Source organism: Leopardus geoffroyi, chromosome D1 (assembly GCF_018350155.1).
Source record: "Leopardus geoffroyi isolate Oge1 chromosome D1, O.geoffroyi_Oge1_pat1.0, whole genome shotgun sequence".
Lineage (NCBI taxonomy): Eukaryota > Metazoa > Chordata > Mammalia > Carnivora > Felidae > Leopardus > Leopardus geoffroyi.
In genome coordinates, this window is record NC_059329.1 from 98,288,412 (window position 1) to 98,309,518 (window position 21,107).

The 21,107-nt window shown below is 61.3% G+C and overlaps 2 protein-coding genes across 3 annotated transcripts; one reads left to right on the forward strand and one right to left on the reverse strand.

Annotated features, from left to right (window-relative positions):
• Positions 1 to 694: 694 nt before the first annotated feature.
• MAPK8IP1 (mitogen-activated protein kinase 8 interacting protein 1) lies at positions 695 to 19,714 on the forward strand. 2 transcript variants are annotated; one of them, XM_045486630.1, is made up of 12 exons: positions 695 to 983; positions 11,462 to 11,567; positions 13,524 to 13,814; positions 15,404 to 15,485; positions 15,802 to 16,614; positions 16,793 to 16,868; positions 17,472 to 17,644; positions 17,848 to 17,957; positions 18,065 to 18,181; positions 18,275 to 18,345; positions 18,466 to 18,564; positions 18,891 to 19,714. In XM_045486630.1, the coding sequence occupies exons 1-12, from the start codon at positions 883 to 885 to the stop codon at positions 18,961 to 18,963; spliced, it is 2,112 nt and encodes a 703-aa protein (XP_045342586.1). In that variant the 5' UTR covers positions 695 to 882; the 3' UTR covers positions 18,964 to 19,714. The 2 variants fall into 2 exon arrangements, with proteins under 2 accessions (XP_045342586.1, XP_045342587.1); XM_045486631.1 differs by lacking the exon at positions 695 to 983 and adding an exon at positions 9,946 to 10,385.
• Positions 19,715 to 19,787: 73 nt separating this feature from the next.
• On the reverse strand, positions 19,788 to 20,521 carry CD1H11orf94 (chromosome D1 C11orf94 homolog). Its single transcript, XM_045486632.1, has 3 exons — positions 20,411 to 20,521; positions 20,122 to 20,195; positions 19,788 to 19,944 (listed from the first exon to the last, which is right to left on the reverse strand). The coding sequence occupies exons 1-3, from the start codon at positions 20,512 to 20,514 to the stop codon at positions 19,823 to 19,825; spliced, it is 300 nt and encodes a 99-aa protein (XP_045342588.1). The 5' UTR covers positions 20,515 to 20,521; the 3' UTR covers positions 19,788 to 19,822.
• Positions 20,522 to 21,107: the final 586 nt, after the last annotated feature.

Here is a 21,107-nt window from a genome sequence, read left to right on the forward strand (position 1 = left end):
GGGCTTGGGTCAATCTTCGGAGAGAAGACCCTCTAGGGAGAGTCCATGAGAGGTAAGGGGACAGGGTTGGGTAAGACCCGGATCCTAGCGAGGAGGTGGGGTGTTCCCTGCCTCTGGTGACAACATATTTGTATTACTTTTCACCCTCACAACAACCATGAGAGGGACCATTCTTGTCCCCATTTCACAGATGAGAAAACCAAACTTAGGACTGTAAAAGCACTGATGCAAGGCCACACCACCTATTCACTTAGGAAGCCAGGCTGTGATTTCACGCCATCTGACTCCAAACCTGCCTTGCTCTAGGAGCCCACACCCGGCAGCATCTCACCGTTCTCTGCCTTCCTCCACGGCCCTCTTTTCCTGTCCGCCTTCTTTGTCTGCTGCTGGGGACCAACTAGGGCCCTGGGGACCAGGGTCCCGCCATTAGTTCCCTGATACCCAAGCGCTAGAGCCACCCGAGGGGCAGAGCCCCCAAGGGCACGAAGATTTTGAAGGAGGGGGAAGAGGTCAGAAGAGTCAGTGTGGGACTCAGCCCGGCTGAGCCGACCCCAGGGGCCACGGGGGCCGCGATTTCAGCACCTCGGAGAGCGCCGGAGGGGCGGGGCCGAGGGCGGGGCGGGGGCGGGGCGCACGAGACCTTAGCCTGGGCCCGGGGGCGCGCGGCGGCGCTCGCGCCAGTCCCGAGAGCGGCGCGCGGTCCAGAGCCGCGCCCTGCCCAGCGCAGGTGCGCCCGCCGCACCCGCCCCAGCTGGAGCCCCGCGGCGGCGGCGGCCTCTCGCCGCGCCCCCGCCTCCTTCCCATCCGCCGCCGCCGCCTTCGCCGCCGCCGCCGCCGCCTCTGCGCCGCGCTCCGCCCGGATGGCCAGGGCTGTGCCGGAGAATGGCGGAGCGAGAGAGCGGCGGCCTGGGCGGGGGGGCCGCGTCCCCGCCTGCCGCCTCCCCGTTCCTGGGGCTACACATCGCGTCGCCGCCCAATTTCAGGTGAGAGTCCCCGGCCGCCGCGCCCCGCCCTACAGCCGGGGCTGAGGAGCCCGGGCTTCCCCCACCCCCACCCCCATCCCCCAGCACAGACACCCCGACCCCTGGAACGGGAGGGCGGCGTGGTGATGGGGTTCCCTCCCTGGACAGGGTTCGCAGAAAACCCCTCAGCCTCAAGTCCAGGCTGATAGCTGCTGCATAGCCGTGGTGCAGCTCCCTCCGCCATTCCATGCCCTAGGCTAGGAGATTCAGAACTGGAATTGGAGGAGGGGGCGCTCAGGCCGCCTTCTCCCCCACTTTGGTACTGCGGCAGGGCCTGGGGTCTGGACTGAGATCCCAGAGGAGGCAGGCAGGCTAGGGCTTTGCCTATGCCCAGTCGGAAAGCTTCCGAATAGAGATGGGAGCAGGCTGGGGCGCCCCGTGGGTCCCAGTTTCTTGGGGCAACTGGCAACCTTGGTGCTGGAAGGAGGAAGCCGTGGGCCCTTCCCCCAGCCCTGCCCGGACAGAGGGGCCTAACTCCCAGGCCTGGCGTGGCCAGGACCCTCTGTAGAATTAGGCAAGCACTGACCTGGCCAGGTGCGTGCACGTGCAGAAGGCTTAGAGACACTACGCCCAGCTGTAGTTGGGGGAGGTCTGGGTTGAGCATACCTGGAGTAGCCAAGGACATTGGGTGGAAGGTGTCCCTGCTGGAGCAAGTACCCAGGTCTGTGATCTGAGTCCCCCTTCACCCCTCTCTCTGCCCACTATCTGGTGTCAGGCAATTGGGAGATGGATTCTAGATAAGTGGACAGCGGGTGTTATGGGGAAGGGGTGGAAGGCCCATAATCCTGGGCCCATTTGGTGAGGGGGAAGCAGAGGGTGTAACTGCTCCAGAGCCTAGGAGGAGGCCTACATATATCCCATTGTTTCTCTGTCTAATGAGCTGGCGCCTTCCCTTCTCCTGCCCCCCACCCCACCCCAGCCAGGCCCCAGCTGGGCTCTGGCGCCAGCCTCTCTCTGACCAAGGGGTTGCTGGCTCCCTGGCCCTCAGGTGTGTAGAGACCCCTGGGGATCTCTAATGGCATCATCAGCACTAGAAACCTCCCCGGAGGCCCTCAGCTCAGAAACCGGGAAGACCAGAGGGAGGGGACCAGATGGAGGAGGCCAAGCGTGAGGGCTCCAGGGCGGGGGCTTCCGTGGGTAGTGCCTCTGGGTAATGGCTGAGGTCCCAGACCAATTGCACCTGGTATAACACGCCCAGCCAGGGGGCAAATACTGCCTTCCTACCAGGAGGCCCCCTCCACAGTGGAACAGCTTAGAGGAACCTGGGTTCAAATCTGAGCCCCACCACTTTCTAGCTGGCTGACCTGACAATCCCATCTATTAGGCGAGCTAATTAATATTGATTCCTTAGTGTGCATGAAGTCGGTGTTCAACAAGTGTCCACCCTCCATGCTGTCCGTCCTCCGTATGGCTCCTTACTGTTCAAAGCCTAGGGCAGGCTCATTTACCCTCACGGGCATGGGTATTGGTCTGCCCATTTTATAGATAACAAGATTGAGGTTCAGGAAGGCAGTGGCTTGCCTGAGGACCCTGAGGAAGTCAGAGGCTGGGGCCCTCTGTGTGTGTTCAGTCCACGCTGCCTCCAGGCCCTGTCTTTGGCCCAGAGAACAGTTTTGCCTCCCTCTACCTGCTTCCAGATCCCCGGGTGACAGTGCCCTCCACCCCACCCTGCCCCCGGCAGACAGGTTAGCATGGATGCTTTAGTGAGAGGAACTGACGAGGTGGATGCCAGCCAGCGAGTGTCCAGTCCCGGCCAGGTGGGCGAGAATGGCAGTGTGCCAAGGCTGAGGCGTGGGCTGGCCCTCCAGGACACTGTGGCCTGGCTGTGGGGACAAGGCCAGCACGTGGGAATAATAAAGGCAGTGTCTCCGGCCCCACATGGTCTGCCCTGCCTGCTCCAGCAGCCCCTGCTGACCTTTCCCTTGTTCTGCCTTGCATAGCCCTTCGCCCAGCTCGGGTTAACCCTGGACGGTCGCCGCCCTCTCATGGCTCTTTGGTGGGGTCATGGATCCAGCCGGTCTGGGTTTGCAGTGTGGCCCAGCCTTTTTAGCTGTGTGCCCCAAGACTGGGCACTTCACTCCCAGAGCCTCTGTTTCTTCTTCTCCACAATGCCAGTGTTGGCTCCTGCTCAGGGTGGTCCCGAGGTGGACCACTCAGGCGGACCTGAATGGGACAACACGCGTTGACTGTTTCAGGGGCTGCGGGGAGCTGCTTTCATGCAGGGCTGGTGTTGTTACTAGACGTGTGCCCCCAGCACCACTGTCAGCTTCCAGAAGGCGTAAGGAGTCAACATCTGAACTTTGGTTTGCCCGCTGCCCAGCATAGAGTAGGTGCTCAGTAATGCCTTCTTGGTTGATTATTAAGGGTAAGTTGTGTGCTGCCCTCCTGGAGCTCAGAGAAGAACATGTTGTCAGAGAATCACGGTGGGACGTGCTGAGCCCCCTGGGAGGCCCTCCCTTTGCCCAGCCCTGTTCTACCTGCTTTCTGCGAGAGAGCGTTTCATGCTCGCCAGAGCCAGAGAAGCAGAGCGATAGTATTATCCCCACGTTGCAGATGAAGAAACTGAGGCATAAAGAGACTAGGTAAATGGCAGATCTGGGGTTTGAGTTCAGGACGTCTGATTTCGGAGCCACCCTGAAAAGAGAGAGCCCTGAGGGAGAGAGCATGTGCAGGGAGAAAGCATGGTGTGGACATGGAGAGCTGGAGAGCATTTGTTTGTTGGTAGTTGGTTTAAATAAGTGTTCTGTTTTTTGTTTTTTTTTTTTTTCCTTCTGATTATAGAAATGCTCCAAGCAGTTACTAGTAGTTACTTCTGGATGCGGTATCAGAGGAGGAATTGTCACTGATGTCACATACTTCAGTTATTATTGGACTTCTCATTTCTACAAGCAGCCTAGGTTACTTCTGTAACTTACAACATTAGAAAAGAGAATTTAAAATTAAAGTGGCTCGTGTTCATTCTAGGGGAAACTCTAGAAAAGAGACTTTAGAAAAATGCCCAGTGGATACATGGAGCTGGGTAGGTGGGATAGAGGAGAGGGACAGAGGGGCAGTCCATGTGGGAGGGACAAAGGGTGCTTATGAAAAGTACAGTGTGCGGCCCACCCTGGGTATGTGGGAGCAGAGCTGTGGGTGAGGGGCTCAAAACTCAGCTCATCCAAACCCCCTTCCCTTTTACTGAGGAGGAGACCAGAGAGTGTGAGTGGCTTCCCTGAGAACAGCAGGTGAGTGGCAGGACCCAGGCCTCATGACTGTCTGGATGCCGTGGTTTTTACCTCACCACGCCGCCTTGGGGATGACAGATACGGCCACCTGAGAGGTGCAGAGGCCTCCTCATTTATCTCTCACTCAACAAACATTTGCGCTTTGGCGGGCTCCCTGGGGAGACGCTCCAGAGGCACAGACACGGGCCTGGCCATCACGCAGGTGACCGTGTAGAGGGGAGATAGACAAGGTCTTACCAGACGGGCTGGCTGGTGTGATGGTGGCTGAGGTCAGAGGCCCAGGGCTGCCGGGGCCAGCGGGTCAGTGCGAAGCGGCGAAGGTTTAGCAGGAACCACAGCGTTGGGTCGCTGTCTGGGGACGGTCACTCAGGCTGCTGGGTAGAGAGCGGACAGGGAGGCAGGGAGACCACTGGGAGACTGGCCATCCTGTGTGTGACAAGGAGGGGCTGCAGAGGACATGAGGAAGATTTCGGGGGCGGGTTAGCTCACTTGGTGAGGTATCTGGTGTAAGGGGTGGGGGAGGCAGGAACCCAGGATGACGCTGGGCCCCCTGGAGATGGGGTGCCCTGTGGGAGATGAGAGGCTCGGTGGGCAGGGAGGCGAAATTAGTAGGAGGCCTACTGAGCTTGAGGTCGGTGACCACTGGGGACCCAGCTGGAGCGTTCAGACAGGCAGTTGTTTTTAGGCCTGGCATCACTAGAGAGGATTGGGCTGGGGCCAGAGACCCTGGGAGTCTCAAGAGAGAAGGCCACTGAAGCCTCAGAGAGAACATCACTACCCAAGGGGCAGCAGAGAGCAGGGAGATGGCCCAGGGCCCCAGAGCCTGGCCTGTTCCGGCAGACGTTTCCGTGGGAGGAGGGAAACCGGAACAGCTGTGCTGCCGGAGCCACCCTCCCCCAGCCCTAAGGCCTGGGCAGCCTCCCCCACAACCCTGGCTCGGCTCCTAGTGAACCCCCAATGTGGGGGGCAGACAATGGCCACGGCAGGGTTTCACCCCCACTTCTTTGATGGCAGAGCCTTAAAGTTGGTCTCTGAGTTCTTGGCTTGAGCCCCTCCATGCATCCCACAAAGTGGGGTCACTGCCGCCATCCGCACTTAGGGGTTCTTACCCATTCTAGGATGTCACCTCTGTCCCGTGGCCCTACCCTTGTATTCATTCAAAAAAATCTCTACCAACATTAACTGTAGGCCCTGCCGCGTTCTGGCGCCCAGAGCTGCTGGTGCCGTGGCACTGCCTTCAGTAGACGTTTATTTAGTACCTACGGTATACGAGGTCTTGGGCTCTGTGCATGGATTAGAACAGGGGTAGGGAGTTGGTGCCAGTTGAACACGATGACCCCCCTGCCCTCAGGAAACCGCTCCATGGCAAGGCCAGCAGCCCCGGAACCAGGAGCAAGAGCCTGGCGCTAGGCTGGTCTGACCCAGTATAGAAAATTTATCCAGGGGAGCGGAGGAGAAAAGATCTCCCCAGATGCCACCATGTCTCATGGCTGCGTCCGTGTTAGTGTTTCTTCCTGCGTGTGATTCCTCATGTGAAGCCATGAGGTCATTATGTTCCGTTTGCTCATTAGAGTAGTTGCCATTTTCTGCATTCACACGCAGACTCCGTAATATCCGACAAAAAGACCGCATGATATTCCATGCCCTGGGTGGCCACGGTTTAACCAGCCCGCTGGTGCTGAGCTATTAGTTGTTTTCAGTGGTTTGCTGTTAGGAGAAATACGCATCCTTGTGTACACGCATCCTTTTCTGCATGTGGGGTGGTTTTCTCAGGGCAGCTTTTCAAAAGTCAAATCACCAGATCCCAGAGTCCCGGCTACGTATCAGCACCGAGAGCTTCAAACAGATCGGACACATTCTAACCCCATACTTGGGGACTGTCCCATAGGACTTGTTTCCTGGGGTGGACTCCGTTTTTCACTGGTGTCCACAGTGTGGACACGGTCAGGGAGGGAATTAGAGATGAGAGAAACAAAGCTAGCCTGGCCCCAGTGTCCCCCCCACCCCCCACCAGAGCTGGCGGTGGCATGGGGTGGGAGTTCTGAGGATGCTGGGCTAGCTCCCCCCACCCCACCGTTTCAGCCAGCACCTCCCTGGGGGCCTGCACATTCTGCCCCAGATCCTGACGTCGGTGGGCCACAGGAAGTTGAGTTGAAAGGGCACCTGACTTAGAGAATTTTAAGGAGAAAACCCAAAAAGGCCAGTGGTTCATTCAGCCAACATTTATTAAGTACCTATCAGGCACCACGTCATTGATCAAGACAGACACGGTCCTGCCTTTGTGGACCAACAGCCCCTAAGGGGAGCCCTCCCCCGCCGCCCCGTAGAGCCCCCCACCCCACCCCACTGATCGCAGAAACCAAAGGTCTAATCGCAGTGATCCAGAACCACCAGTAAGTGGGCCTGAGAAAGCCAGGAGCAGGGCTGTTTGGCCTAGTCAGGGAGGTCAGGGAAGGCTTCCTCGAGGGACCCGGGTTGGGGGGGGGGGGGCAATGATACCCTAGAGTTCGGGGAGGCCCTAAGGAGCCTCAGGCCACAGGGAATTTTGGCCCCTTTCCCTAAGTGCCAGGGGAAGCTATTAAGGGATTCTGAGCTGGGGAGGGGTTTCAAGACCAGATTGGCGTGTCACGTGCTGGTTTGGGTTGCCCAGTGGAGAATGGCCTGTAGGGGAGCCAGAGGGAAATGGGAAACCAGCCTAACTGAGAACTACTGGGAACCGGCTAGTTGCCCAGCACACACAGGGCGGCAGAGGGACAGGCTGGGCGCTTGAACCACAGATGCTCTCTGTTGTGAGAGGGGCCCGTGGGGCACCATGGCCAGGACGCAAGGTCACTCTGCTGGCATCCCTCCCTCACTTCCAGAGAGCCAGGAAGGGGAAGACAGGAATGGCCTCCCGACAGCCACATGCCTGGCTCGGGTTTGGCCTTGCTCAGCTAAAGCCTCAGCACTTTGCCACTTAACCCTTACTTTGCACACACTCCTAACTCAGCCTGCTGCCGGGCTGAGATGGCAAACGGGAGAGGGCTAGGCTGCCATCAGTGGGAGGAGGAGAGCAGGAGACAAGACGGCACGTGGAAGGGAGAAGGCCACGTAATAAACACCAGAGCACAAAGACATGCTTGTTCATTTGGGGGAGCACACTACAGGAAGAGGGGGGCCTCAAATATACAGACTCCAAAGGTCAGGGAGGTCTCCGGAGAGCAAACCCATGACACGGGGTCACCAAATGTTAACGTGGATGAGACCTCAGGAACCATCTCACCCGAATGGGCAAAGCAGGCCTGACTGGTCAAGAGCAGCTGCCTCTGGAGGGAAGCCGCCAAGGCCGCCGGATCTGGGGGCCTACTTCCTTCTCCTCTTCCCTCCTCCCCTCCAGCTTTTCCTTCCATCTCACTTCCTCCCGACAATTGCCTTCCTTGAGCCTGGAGGGCCCAAGGGTCCGTTAAGCTTTCCCTCCACAAAGGGCCTCCTCTGGAGACCCAGGACATGGGTGCCCGGAGGAGCGGGAGCTAAGGGCAGGGGCCGGACGTGACTCATCAAGGGGCCTGCTTGACCTGTCTGTCCCCCCGTTCCTTGGTCGTGACCTCCTCACAGCGCTGTGCAATCCACACGCTCCACTGTGTTCAACCTCAGCAGCACCTTTGAGGTCGGGTCGGGGGCGGGGGTGCTCATTTTACATGTGGGGAAACTAGATTTTCGGCGCCCTCCGTGTGCGCCTCAGGGTTCCTCATCTGGAAAAGGGGCAAAATGAAACCCTCTCCCAAGGTTGCAGTGAGGATTCGGGGAGATGCAGGGCACGAAGAGGGTTGGCGGCCCCGAGCCTCATCAGTGACGGAGTCAGGACCTGGTCTCGCGCCTCCTGTCTCCAAGCCTGCTATGGTGACCATTCTGCCATCCTGCCTCGTGAGGAGGAAGAGGTCAGATAAGCGGCTCCCTTCACCCACCCCACCGCAGCAGGACACCAGTGCAGGCTTTTGAGCCCGGCCTGCTGCTCTTTCCCCCCGTGTCCCACAGCTGGCCTCATGGCTGGGCCTGCCTGCCCCCAGACCCGCCGTCCCCGGAAGTGGGATACAGTGGGACGCCGGGGGGTGCAGAGATGAGCTGCGGGCCTGCCCTGAACACTCTGGCCTGAGAGAAGCAGGTGGACGCTAAGGATGTCCCTTGACAAACATGCGGCAGGCGTGTCCTGAGGGCCTTGTGTGTGCCAGATGACCTCACGAGCTCTACCCTCCAGGAGCATACAGTCCAGATGGAGCGGGGAGGGTGGGGACCTGTGTGCCATCACCTGCTCGGCACAAGGGTGGGCGATGTGAGCTCCATCCACCTCTGGAGCAGCCTGGCGGGCTGTCTGAGGGAGGCCTGGTCCTGTCTGTCCCGCCACACCACCTTGCATCCACGCAGGTGGCGACACCAGGCCCAGGTGAGGGGTGACGGGGGACCGGGAGGGCTTCCCAGAGGGGTGGGCTTAACCGAGCCTTCTCCCAGCAAGCACAGGTTGAGAAGCCTGCCTGCCAGGTGCTCCATCCGAGCACTGGACTAGACCCCTGGGGAGGCAAGTGCGGGAGGTACAGGCAGTCACACGTGGAACTGGAGACCTTGAATGCCAAGCCAAGGGGCCTGCCACTAGCAGGGAACCTTAGGGGGCTTTGAGTAGGGGGCAGAAGGGTGGTGTTTCTGGCAGCTTCGCCTGATGGTCGGTGGGGTGGAGCGCTCCCGGCATGGGGACACTGAGGCAAGCAGGCCAGTGGGGAGGTCTGGAGCTGCAGAGGCAGGAGCTGGGCTGGGACCCGGCAGCGAGGAGGAGATGCGGATGTGTACAAGGATTACTGGCAGAGCAGGGCACCTGAGGGCACCTCTGGGTCAGATGCCCAGGCGCCCTGCAGCTCTCTGATGCTGGCTGAGTCGCAGGAGTGGGTCTTCTCTGTGACTTTCCAGGCAGCTGATGCGTCTTGACCACTTACTTAGCGCCGGCCGCTGGGTTCTCGTCCCGAGGCCCGAGGTGTCGCGCCGCACTGGTCAGACAACAGGGCTGCCGTGGCTTCTGGGCCGGACCATCGTCCGCAGCCTACCCCCACCTCCACACCACACCATCCCCCAGCCCTGAGAGCCTACCACCCTCAGGCTCCAGGTCAGAAGAAGCCTTAAAGAGCACCTTGTCTGTCCAGCTCCCTTGTCCTGGTCAGAACCCCTCTCTGCCGTCCCCTCCAGCGTCTACCAGCCTCTGTTTATGGCACTCCGCAGCGGCAGAAAGCTCATTACCTTCCAGCCCCCTGGGAGGGGTCCATACAGGGTCTGCCTTTAGCCCTGGCCGTGGAACCTCCTGTACCCATAGGCGCTTCCTGAGTGCTGAAAGATGAAACCCCCGGGAGGTGACAGAGTTCTCTCCTGCATCCAGGTTGTCAATAGAGGCGGCCCGGACCCACCTCGGGCAGCACTGTCGGGATGCTGCCTGGCCCCACAGAAGCCTCTCTGATGAGGTGTGAGGGCTGAGCGCCTTGCTGTGTGGGTGGGGGCATCCATTCATGGAGAATCTCAGAAGCACCCCCCCACCCCCACCCCATCTCACCACCAGGTGCCCTGAGTGTGGCGCTGGCCCTTTAAAGCAGATCAGGGTTGGCTTTTGGGGGGAGACATCCCAGATTTCTGCCATCTGCTTACAAGCCTGGTCCAGGGAGGGGGGCCACCCCAGCCCCCGACAGGGGCATTGGAAGGGCAGGTGGCATCGATTGCAGTAACCTGATCCGATCCCGAGGGGGAGGCGGCAACGCAGCGGCTTCAGCGCAAGTGCAAGTGCCGGGCCAGGCCAGGAAGGCAGCCGCCTGCAGCTGAGGGCTGGGCTGGGAAGCGCTGGGGCCGGGGCCTGGGTCGGCAGCCACTGCCTCTTCTCCTGGCCCATCTATTTTTAATGAGCTCCCCAGGCTTCTGCTGCGGGCAGGACGCAGAAAGGCAGGCCCCGGCAGTGGAGGCCCGAGGCCCCAGCCCTGCCCTGAGCCCTAGCCCCCCAACCCTGCTGGGCATGAGAGGGTGGCCCTGGGGCCCTGCAGCCCCCCGGCCGGGCAGGGCTCTCCATGAAGCTGGTGCCGAAGATGGATTCGAGCCCAGACAATGACAGCTGGTTGGAGGACCAGTGGGAGCGCTGGTAGGGGGTAGAGGGGTTGGTGGGGGTGGGGGGACATTTAGGGGGCAGCTCCATGGAGCTCTGGGTTTCTGTTTGGTCTGACAGAGGCAAGAGGCAGGGGATGTGGGCCTGGGGCTGGGGCTGGGGGCTGGGCCACCACCTCTCCTGGTTGACCTTGGACTCCTGGGTCTCCCTTGCTCTGTGCCTCAATCTCCCTGTCTTACTTAGGAAAAGGCTCAGAATTCTTCCCAACTTCCACAACAGAATTCTCTCACATGTCCCACCCACACCAAGCCAGGTAGAGTGCCCGGGGCTAGGGGTGAGCCAGTGTAGGGGACAAGCGGACAGTCACTACAGTGGGGTGGGGGCTGGCCTGGGGGTAGAGGGTTCTAGTACAGCCAGTTAAGAGTTGTGCTCTGGTCTGTCTCCTGAGCTCACGACACCTCCAGCCCCAGCCCCAGGCCTTCCTTGACCCTCTGCAGCCTTCTGTTCAGGATCTGTGTGCTGGGCAAGGCGATTTTGTGGTTGAAGAGATGAGATGAAGAACACAGAATGGGGGTGTAGTTTCTCCTGGAACAGGCTGAAACTAGCCACATTGACACCAGATCTCCCTTCACCTGCTCCCGGGGCTCACGAGGCATCGGTCTTCCTGGGCTGGGAGCGTGGAGCACTCCTCTGAGGCTGGGGAGGGGCCTCTGCCAGCACCTTAGGTTTTGTCGCTGCAGGGATTACACGGGGAGCCCTCCTACTCCAGGCATCCCTTGTCGCTTCTCACCTCTGCATTCTCCATGGGTGAATTGGCCTTGGCACCTGCCTTGACCCTGGGAGGCATTTCTCTGGCAGAGCTGAGGCTCTGACCAGCTGGGCCTTCTAGGCACTGCCTCCTGGTTGGCAACTGAATGGAATAACCTGGAGTAGCCTGGAGCCTCCCCTCTCCCTGCCTGTTACCCCTTGTCTTGGCTCATGTGGATAAGTCCCATGCTCTGGGGGCTGTGATTTGCCTTCGAGGGACTGCCCCTTGGAAGAGGTACTAGGGAGACATCAGTGGACTAAGTAGTCCTCCTGGGTTGGTAACTTTGGCTTCCTGTCCTCACCAGGCTCACCCACGACATCAGCTTGGAGGAGTTTGAGGATGAAGACCTCTCAGAGATCACCGAGGAGTGTGGCATCAGCCTGCAGTGCAAAGACACCCTGTCCTTGCGGGTAAGAGTGGGCTTTCAGGAGCCCCTGAGTGGGATGGCAGGATGGGTAGGGACAGGAGTGAAGGCATCCCCACATCTACAAAAGGACTTTCAGGGTCTGTATGGCATCCTCATTAAATGAAATGACATCCAAGAAACACATCCAGTACAATGCGTGGCACATCTTGGGTGCTCGATCAGAATTTATTTATTTATTTATTTATTTATTTATTTATTTATTTATTTATTTTTTGGCCAGGGGCTAAGGCAAGAGGCAGCTCCTTCAACTGCCCACAAGAAGGGAGAGGACAGGAGGTCTTCAGATGTAGGGCAGTAGCAGTTAGGGCTAGAGTTAAGGGAAGGATCAGCACTACCCTAAACTGTTTCCAGAGCAGCCTTGGCAGAGGGCCTGAGGCAGAGCAGGGTGGAGTCTGTTAGAGTCTGCAGTGCTTTGGGACAGGAAAAAAGAGCCAAGGCACTCCCTCGGCTGCCATTGCACCAAATCACACCACATAGCCCCACAGACCCTCCCTGGACTGCAGTTCTAAAGGATCCTCTGGAGGGTTAACCTAGCATTGCTGCTGCTTTTGGCCTCCTGGCTTTGTCATAGGACAGATGGCTCTCTCCATTCCCTAAGTTCTGAATCCTGCCAGGGGGTCCTCAGCATGCGGGTAATTTGGGTCAGATAGGGATCCCCCTAGGTCTTTTCAGAACAGGAAGAAAGGGACCATTGGCCAGGAAATAGGAGGCAAAGCACGGGAATAGGTTGCAGAGTCCAGAGCTTCTGTCAGCACCCAGGAGGATGGGTGGCTAAAGTGGACATGGTATTAGAGGAGAATGGTTAGCAAAGGAGAGAGCTGCGGTGTGAGCTGGGTGGGGTGCCTGTCTCTGGGTTGAACTCCTGTTGCCTGTTACAGAGATTCTGTAAGCTCTGCCAGGCAAGGGGAAACCAAGGGATGAGGATAACCCTCCAGTACCCCCACGGCCAGGCCAGCAAGGGTGAGGAATGGTCCCAGGGCCTTGACATAGCTTCCCTAAGGTCATACACCTGTTCCGGAATCCAACACCACCCTTTCACCCAACACGCACCAGCAGAGTTCGGGAGAGGGTGGTCCCTGCCACCAGCCAGGGCCCTGAGGCAGTACTAGCTAGAGGTGTACCCTGTGGGGACTTAGACAAGTTCTAGGGGGCTTTCACACACTCTTGCCAGTAAGCCCTCACCTCTCTGGGAAGCTGGGAGGCAGTTAACTGGAGAGGGAATTGAAGGGTCAGGGGATCTGTCCAAGGTGCCAGGGAGTTAGTGGCAGAGCTGAAACTAGACTGGGGCTCTGAATGATCAAGGTTAGGATGGCCTGAGAGAAAACCCAGGTTGGAGGGTCCTCGGACTGTCGAGAGGTGCCGCGTGCCGGTGCCCCCACCTGCCCTTCCCCCCTCCCTCCCCACCCCACCCCCTACCCCCTGCATCCCTCTTCTGTTTGCACTGCGGCCCTTCCTCCATCCTTCGCCTGGCTGGGACTGGTTTCCCAGTTTTCTTCACTGCCCCCTTCAAACGCTAACCTCCCCCTCCTCCATCCCTTGTGGGGCCCGAACTCCTTGGCGACCCTGCGTCCCCATGGCAACAGCGGTGACCTCACTCTGGGCTCGGCTTACAACCCCGGTGAGGTCACCGGCCGTTGCCAAGGGAACGGGAGGGTGCAGAGAGTCAGGAAAGGGGGCAGCGCGGGGAGGGGGGCGGCATAGACCGCCAAAGGCGCCGACTAGCTTGGGGAGGAGTCGGCTTCGCGAGTCCTCGCGAGGGGCGAGGGGCGAGGGGCGGGAGGGCGCGGCCCCCTTTCGCCGGCCACCTGCCCCTGTCCCCTTCCCTCCCCCTTTGCGGCCGCGGAATGGACTCGCCCGGGCGGTGGGGCGGTGCGCGGCGGCCTCGGCCCCGCCCCGACGCGGCCCCGCCCCCTGACGCCCCTCCGTCCGTGCGGCGCAGCCCCCGCGCGCCGGGCTGCTGTCTGGGGGCGGCGGCAGCGCGGGGAGCCGGCTGCAGGCCGAGATGCTGCAGATGGACCTGATCGACGCGGCGGGGGACACTCCCGGAGCCGAGGACGACGACGAGGAGGAGGAGCGCGCGGCGCGGCGGCCGGGAGCGGGGCCGCCTGAGGCCGAGCCCCGCCAAGAACCGGCGCCCCGCGGCCAGGGCCAGGGCCAGGGCAGTGGGGACACATATCGGCCCAAGCGGCCCACCACGCTCAACCTCTTCCCGCAGGTGCCGCGGTCTCAGGTGAGGCGCGAGCAGCGTGGGGCGGGGCTGAAGGGGTGGTGCCCCGGGGACTGGGCGCGCGAGGCGTAGGGGGCGCAGAGCAACTTGCGGAGGAGGAGGGTGGGCAGGCCGGCAGGCTGGAGGCGCGAAGAGAGGCCGCGGGAGAGGGACCTGCTGGCCGGCACTGGGAGAAGTCGGCCTGGTGAGACTTCCCAAGTGGGAGGTCCCAGGGGAGGTGGTCTCGGTGGGCAGGTGGGATCTGCCCTGAAGGAGAGGAGCCAGGAGGGGGCGGCCGACAGGGTTTGGAGCCTCGTAGAGGGTTGAAGGAATGAAGGAGCCGAGGGGGACAGTGGAAGGATCTGGGTAAGGAGAGCAGTGGGGGCTTAGGAGAACAGAACAGGGCTTTGAGGGGTCGCAGGGATTTGGAGCTTTGGACCTCAGGCTGGAGCAGGGTTTCCCTTTTAGGGTGTGGGGCTCCTGGTGAAGGGCAGAAGCAGGGCCTGGAGAAGAGAGCAGCTAAAGTGGTCGTTTCCGGGAAAGGTCATGGGGAATTGTGAAGAGGTGGGGATGGGGAGCTCAGAAGCAGCCGCCAGTTTGAGATGTGGGCAGCTGGGAATTCCCAGAAGGCAGGGAAGAGACATGGGAGGTGGAGCTGCTTGGCTGAGTTGGGGGCCTGGGGCCCCTGGGCTGGGTGGCTGGATGCCAAGGAGGGTTGAATAGGGTGGGGGAGAGCCGGCTGTGGCCCTTTGTCTTCCAGGCCCCGGCTGGAGAGGTGTAGAGGAGGGGCCCAGGGAGGTGGGGCTGTTGGTGGAGGGTGCAGGGGCTGCAGGGAAAGGATTGGTCCCTTTCCCAGAATCCTCTGGGGTGGATTTTGGCAGCCAGACTCATGAATGTGAGGGCCTATGAGAGTGTTCCCAGGGGAGAAGGCCTAAATAGTTCGTGGGGAGCCTTGTTGGCAGACATTGTGGAGAGGGGTTCTAGGGCACCAATGATGTGGGATGGGCAGCCCTGGAGATCCAGGAAGGAAGGCCGCTGACAGCTACATCTGTCATAACTCAGTCATGTGCTCCTGGAGGGGTCTGGGAACCATGTTACTGATTCATCATTTGCATGATTCATCCCAGTTCCCCAGGCCAGCTGCTGGGAGACCCTTCCTCATCCTTTTTCCAGCTTCTACTAGAATGTCCCTGTCCCTTCCCTAAGCTATAGCTTGCTGAGCTCCAGGAGTTGGCTGGAAGTGAGCATCTATATGTAAAGCCTCAGTGTCTGGGACTAGGGGTCTGGCTCTGTCCCCAGATGGCTCCTGCTTCTCCTCCACTCCTCCCCCACTCACCACCACACATATTGGCCATCACTACCTTTGTTGAGGCTGATAAGAGCATCTCCCCCGAGGGCCAGCTTCCCTGAGCCAGGAGGGAGAGCCGTCTAGAGCCAGAAGGTCTGGCTGGGAGGGCTGGGACTTGGCCACCCCTCCTGCCTGCTCGAGGAGGGTCGGGGGTGCGTGTGCAGCAAATGGCCTAGGGATGGCCTGATGGGGGCAGGGCCGGGGCCTCCCTGTGCCGGGCACTGTTGACTGCTTCTGTCACAAGGGCCTTTTGTTTTCTGCACAGGACACACTGAACAATAATTCTCTGGGCAAGAAGCACAGTTGGCAGGATCGGGTGTCTCGATCATCCTCACCCCTGAAGACAGGTAAGTCAGGACCCTTTCCCGTACCTGGACCGCCACCTGCCCTGTCTCACTTCCCCTTCTAGAGAGCCAGCCCGGCAGTTTCCGTCTTGCTGAGTTGAGGTGAACTGCCTGTCCCGTAGCCCTGAGCGGGCCCATCTGAAGTCAGCTGGGGTGGCAGTGAGAGAGGACTGTCCCCAGAGTCCACCGTGGCGTCGTGCCGGGGAGCCTTCACCTTGGTTTCCGTGTCCCGCATGCTGAGTGGAGGGGGCAGGTGGCCTGGGAGTCAGGGGCGAAGCTCCCCGCTTTTACCGTCGACACTGACCCGCCTGCCCTCCAGGGGAGCAGACGCCGCCACATGAACACATCTGCCTGAGCGATGAGCTGCCGCCCCCCAGCAGCCCCGCCACCACCAAGGATCGAGGCACCTCCACCGACAGCCCTTGCCGCCGCAGCGCCGCCACACAGATGGCACCTCCCGGTGGCCCCCCCGCTGCCCCACCGAGCAGCCGCGGCCACTCGCATCGAGACCGCATCCACTACCAGGCGGACGTGCGGCTAGAGGCCACCGAGGAGATCTACCTGACGCCGGTGCAGAGGCCCCCGGACCCTGCAGAGCCCACCTCCGCCTTCCTGCCGCCGGCTGAGAGCCGGATGTCGGTCAGCTCCGATCCAGACCCTGCCGCCTACCCCTCCACTGCAGGGCGGCCGCACCCCTCCATCAGTGAGGAGGACGAGGGCTTCGACTGCTTGTCGTCTCCAGAGCGGGCCGAGCCCCCGGGCGGAGGGTGGCGGGGGAGCCTGGGGGAGCCACCGCCGCCTCCGCGGGCCTCGCTGAGCTCGGACACCAGCGCCCTGTCCTACGACTCGGTCAAGTACACGCTGGTGGTGGACGAGCACGCGCAGCTGGAGCTGGTGAGCCTGCGGCCGTGCTTCGGAGACTACAGCGACGAGAGCGACTCGGCCACCGTCTATGACAACTGCGCCTCTGCCTCCTCGCCCTACGAGTCAGCCATTGGGGAGGAATATGAGGAGGCCCCCCGGCCGCGGCCCGCTGCCTGCCTCTCCGAGGACTCCACGCCCGACGAGCCCGACGTCCACTTCTCCAAGAAGTTCCTGAACGTCTTCATGAGTGGCCGCTCTCGCTCCTCCAGTGAGTCTGCAGCAGGAGCGGTGGGGGGCCTGGGAGGGGGAGAGCCGAATCGAGGGTGTTCCTGGAGGTGGCCTCGCCCTTCTGCTTCAAGGCATAGGACCAAGAGCTTGCCGCCTGCCCCCTAAACCCCGGCTAGAGGTGGGACCGTTCTCCTCCAGCCCGTCCCCCTCACCTGCAGGTGCGGAGTCCTTCGGGCTCTTCTCCTGTGTCATCAACGGGGAGGAGCAGGAGCAGACACACCGGGCCATATTCAGGTAAGAGCAGCGGGGTCGGGCTGGCCAGGCGGCAGCGGGGACACGCCCTCCCTGCTCTGCCATCACTGTGTGGCCTAGACCCAGCCCCTGGAGCTGGCATTCAGCCCTCCGCTCGGCCCCAGGGGGACGGCGTCCACCGTGTCGGAACTCCCGAGCAGGGTGATGGTGCGATGGGTTCGTACGGTGTGGCCCTCCGCAGTGCTGCGCTGCCAGGCCCGGGGACGGAGCACCTGGTCTGGCTGGCGGGGGGCAGGAGCCCAGGAAGGTGCCCGGCAGAGACCGTGCCTGACCGTACACAGGGCGCACCCCCCAGCCTCCTCCACAAGGAAGTGCTCACTTCCTGTTCCCTCTGTGTTTTACCAATGGCTCTGGGCACTTCCTCCCTTAGCCCACAAGTTCCTCGATGGCAGGTGTGTGTCTGCGTGACCTCGCTCTTCCGCAGGGACCAGCGCCATTAACAGGCGCTCAGGAGACTTTGCACGTGTTTATTGAATTAATGCTGCTCTTGTGGCGCCTGACCCCAGAGCGGGGTGGGGAGTAGACGGTTGGCCCGGCTGGGGAGGCCCTGGTGGTGAATTCCTCACGTGCCCTTGCTGGGGACAGGTTTGTGCCTCGACATGAAGACGAACTTGAGCTGGAGGTGGATGACCCGTTGCTGGTGGAGCTGCAGGCCGAGGACTACTGGTATGAGGCCTACAATATGCGCACAGGCGCCCGGGGCGTCTTTCCCGCCTACTATGCCATCGAGGTCACCAAGGAGCCTGAACACATGGCAGGTAGCGTCCTTTCCCCTACTCGGTGCCACCAGGCCCCGCCTCCGCCCTGGCCCCATGTGACCCACCGGGGAGGGCCCTCGCGGAGGTGACATTAGGTCCCTTTCACAATGGGAGAAGAGCAAGGCCCAGCTGAGCTGGGACGTCCGCGGACTGTGGCACCCTCTGCTGGCTCTGCCACTCCTCACTTCACGCTTGCTTTCCAGCCCTGACCAAAAACAGCGACTGGGTGGACCAGTTCCGGGTGAAGTTCCTGGGCTCGGTCCAGGTCCCCTATCACAAGGGCAACGACGTGCTCTGTGCTGCTATGCAAAAGGTGCCTGTTCCCCGCTCCCTTCGGATGGGCGCCCACCCCCAGCCCGGTCCCCGTCCTCTCCTGGGGAGAGGGACATCTAGCGCCTGATTTTCACCCCTCGCCCACAGATCGCCACCACCCGCCGGCTCACCGTGCACTTTAACCCGCCATCCAGCTGCGTCCTGGAGATCAGCGTGCGGGGTGTGAAGATAGGCGTCAAGGCTGATGACTCCCAGGAGGCCAAGGTGACCTCCCCGGTCCCAGCCCCCAGGCCCCCCCACCAGATCTCTGTAGGCCCTGCATGCCACTGACCCCTGCTTCTCTTCTCCCTTCTGTAGGGGAATAAATGTAGCCACTTTTTCCAGTTAAAAAACATCTCTTTCTGTGGATACCATCCAAAGAACAACAAGTAAGTGGGAAGGGACAGAGATTGAAATGTCAAGGGGTGGCCTGGAGCTATCATGGTAGGACTTGGGCCTGCGAGTATGTCGGGGGAGGGGGGCTGAGCCCACTTCCTGTCCTCCCACAGGTACTTTGGGTTCATCACCAAGCACCCTGCTGACCACCGGTTTGCCTGCCACGTCTTTGTGTCCGAGGAGTCCACCAAAGCCCTGGCGGAATCCGTGGGGTACGTCCGCGTGTATGGATCCTGCCGAGCACCCGGCCCCAGAGCGCGCCCCTCATGCTTGGCCCACCCCAGTCCCCACTGCCCTGCACACCTCGCGGCCTGGAGTCAGGGCTGGGTGGTGTCGAGGAGTGGCTCCCACACTTTTTGGCGGTTGGACCCTTCCTTGAATTGAAGCGGCACCCAGGAAGCTCAGTGTGTAGAGGACAGAGCAGAGCAGCTCTGCCGGGGGAACTGGATCCCTACCCGGGGACCCCGAGGCTCCAGCCTGAAAACCTTGGGTGGAGATCCTGTTCGTCCCGTCACCTGTGTGTCTGCCTGCTTCCCAGGAGAGCGTTCCAGCAGTTCTACAAGCAGTTCGTGGAGTACACCTGCCCCACGGAAGACATCTACCTGGAGTAGCGGCGCTGCCCCGCCCTCTACATCCCCGGGCCCTCGGGCCAGCACCGGGCCAGCTGGCTGCTGATGGGACTCGGCACTGCTCGAGGAGGGGGGCCCATCACCACCAGAGGGTGGGGAAGTGGGGGCCTTTGGCGGAGGGGGGGGGAGGGCGGGGTTTATGGGGAGAGACGGACGCAGTTTATTGTAATATATGGGACTAGATTCATCTATGGAGGACGGAGCAGGCTGCCCGGGGATTGGGGAGGGGCGGGGCTGGAGGGGTGTCAGGCCTCTAGCCAAGAAGGATGCCCACGGTAGGAGCAGAGGGCTCTGTCCCGTCCTTGGCATCACTTCCTTTGCTGGGGCCTCTGGCTCTCTGGCCGTGACTCCTGCCTCGACAAAGCCCACATGCCACCTGCTGGTGCCCGCCCCGTCCCATTCCCCAACTCCCAGCCCCAACCGAAGGCCCTGAGCTCAGGCTGAGCCCAACCACCTCGCGAAGACTTGGAAGTAAGGAAACGGCAGCAGGTGGGGGTGCAGTCCCTGTTCCCAGCTCCATCACTTGTGTGGCCTCCGGGTGGCTGTCATGCTGGCCCCTGGCACGTGTGGGACCTCACCAGGGAAGGAGAGAGCTGCAGCGGGGCCCCGTCCCAGCAGGAAGAGGAGGCTTCTGGACCGGCCCGGGCCAGCCAGGGCCTCTTGGCTGCCCCAGCTGTAGCCCCATCTTGGTCCCGTCACCCTGGCCACAACTATTAAAGTGCCATTTCCTGTCTGGACCGCAGTGGGTGTGTCTGCCTGGGCCCCTCCCGCGCCCAGGTGGTGTCCATCCCAGGAAAGGCCGAGCTTTTGCTGCCCAGAATAGCTTTATAAGGGGCTCCCGTCACAGGTGCGCGTCGTAGTAATACTCTGCCATGTCTGGCCCGTCCCGCTTGCGCTGCTGGGCCTGGGAGAGCAGGGGTCGAGGCCCTCGTGGCCGGGGGTGCTTGGGTCGAATCCCATAGTCTGAGAAAAGAGGGTGTGCGTGGTAGGAGGACTCCACTGAAGTCCCCCCAACCCCCCGCCCCGGAACAGAGCTGTTCGGGATGAGAGGACCTAGAGGAGGGACCTGGGTGCCCCTCCCCTAGGGCATGTGTCCAGCATTGGGGGGGGGGGGGGGCGGGCAGGGCTGAAAGATACTACCATCCACCAGGCCGGAAAATGGCTGCGAGAGTTCTAGAGGGCCTGAAAATTCTTCAGGAACAGATTGCTGAGGCCTGTGGGAGATGTTGGGGTGCTCAGCCCTGGCCCTAAAGGCCACTACCACCTCCCCTGTCAAGGCCCAGGGTAGGGGACAGGGTGAGCCTCGACGCCCAGCATAATGGCACCAGCCTGTCCTCAGGGGAGGGGAGAGGGAGGCAGCATGGCGGAGCCACCCACCTTCCAGGCCCCCGGCCCTGTGGACCCCTGACCCTTTGACCCCGGGAGATACCTCGGTGGCTGGGGGCCGAGGAGTGCGGCTGCCAAGACGAGGTCCAGGAGGAAGAGGCTCAGCCTGGCCCTGGGGTACAGAGCCCCCAGCATGGCGAGAACCATCTCCTCAGGTCCCTGACCCTGGCTTCTGCCTGCCCCTCCCCCAGCAGGACGGAACCACTGCCAACTCCCAGGGCCACCTCACAAAAGGCATTAGTTCCAGGGCTTGGTGTCACTGCCCAAGGGTTCAGGGCACAAACCTTTGGAGTCTGATCTCGGTTCAAACCCCAACCTTGCCTCTTGCTAGGTGGACATGTCACAGTTGTGGGCCTCAGTTTCCTCACCTGTGAGGTGAGGTACATACGTATGTGCCCAACGTGTGGCACACGGGGAGGTCACGCAGAGCCCCAGCCGTCCCCACCTGCTCTCCCTGAGCGATGCCAGGACTGTCCTGCCAGCCAGAGCAGGCCACTTGACCTGCTCAGAGATGCCACTGGCAGTGAGCCTGCTCCGAGGGACCTCCCCACTGTTCCCCAAAGCTTCCAGTGCCGTGGCCCCTGGGCTCCACGGGTCCTGCCACCGCCCCGAGGCCAGGCAGGGAGGGTCCAAGTTTGGTGGCAAAGCCTGCCACTTGCGCCCCGGAGCGGAAGCTTGCCAAGGGTAGGAACTGGTTTTGTTCACTGCAGGACCCCCAACCACCACCGGCGGACGTTCAA

Bases quoted from the DNA above. Each gene is read 5' to 3' on its own strand.
- MAPK8IP1 (XM_045486630.1), top strand. From the start codon at position 883: ATGGCGGAGCGAGAGAGCGGCGGCCTGGGCGGGGGGGCCGCGTCCCCG. The intron at 17,645-17,847 runs GTAGCGTCCTTT...CTTGCTTTCCAG, and splicing joins GGAGCCTGAACACATGGCAG to CCCTGACCAAAAACAGCGAC. The intron at 18,565-18,890 runs GTACGTCCGCGT...CCTGCTTCCCAG, and splicing joins GCCCTGGCGGAATCCGTGGG to GAGAGCGTTCCAGCAGTTCT.
- CD1H11orf94 (XM_045486632.1), bottom strand. From the start codon at position 20,514: ATGGTTCTCGCCATGCTGGGGGCTCTGTACCCCAGGGCCAGGCTGAGC. The intron at 20,196-20,410 runs GTATCTCCCGGG...CATCTCCCACAG, and splicing joins CTCGGCCCCCAGCCACCGAG to GCCTCAGCAATCTGTTCCTG. The intron at 19,945-20,121 runs GTAGTATCTTTC...CTCTTTTCTCAG, and splicing joins ATTTTCCGGCCTGGTGGATG to ACTATGGGATTCGACCCAAG.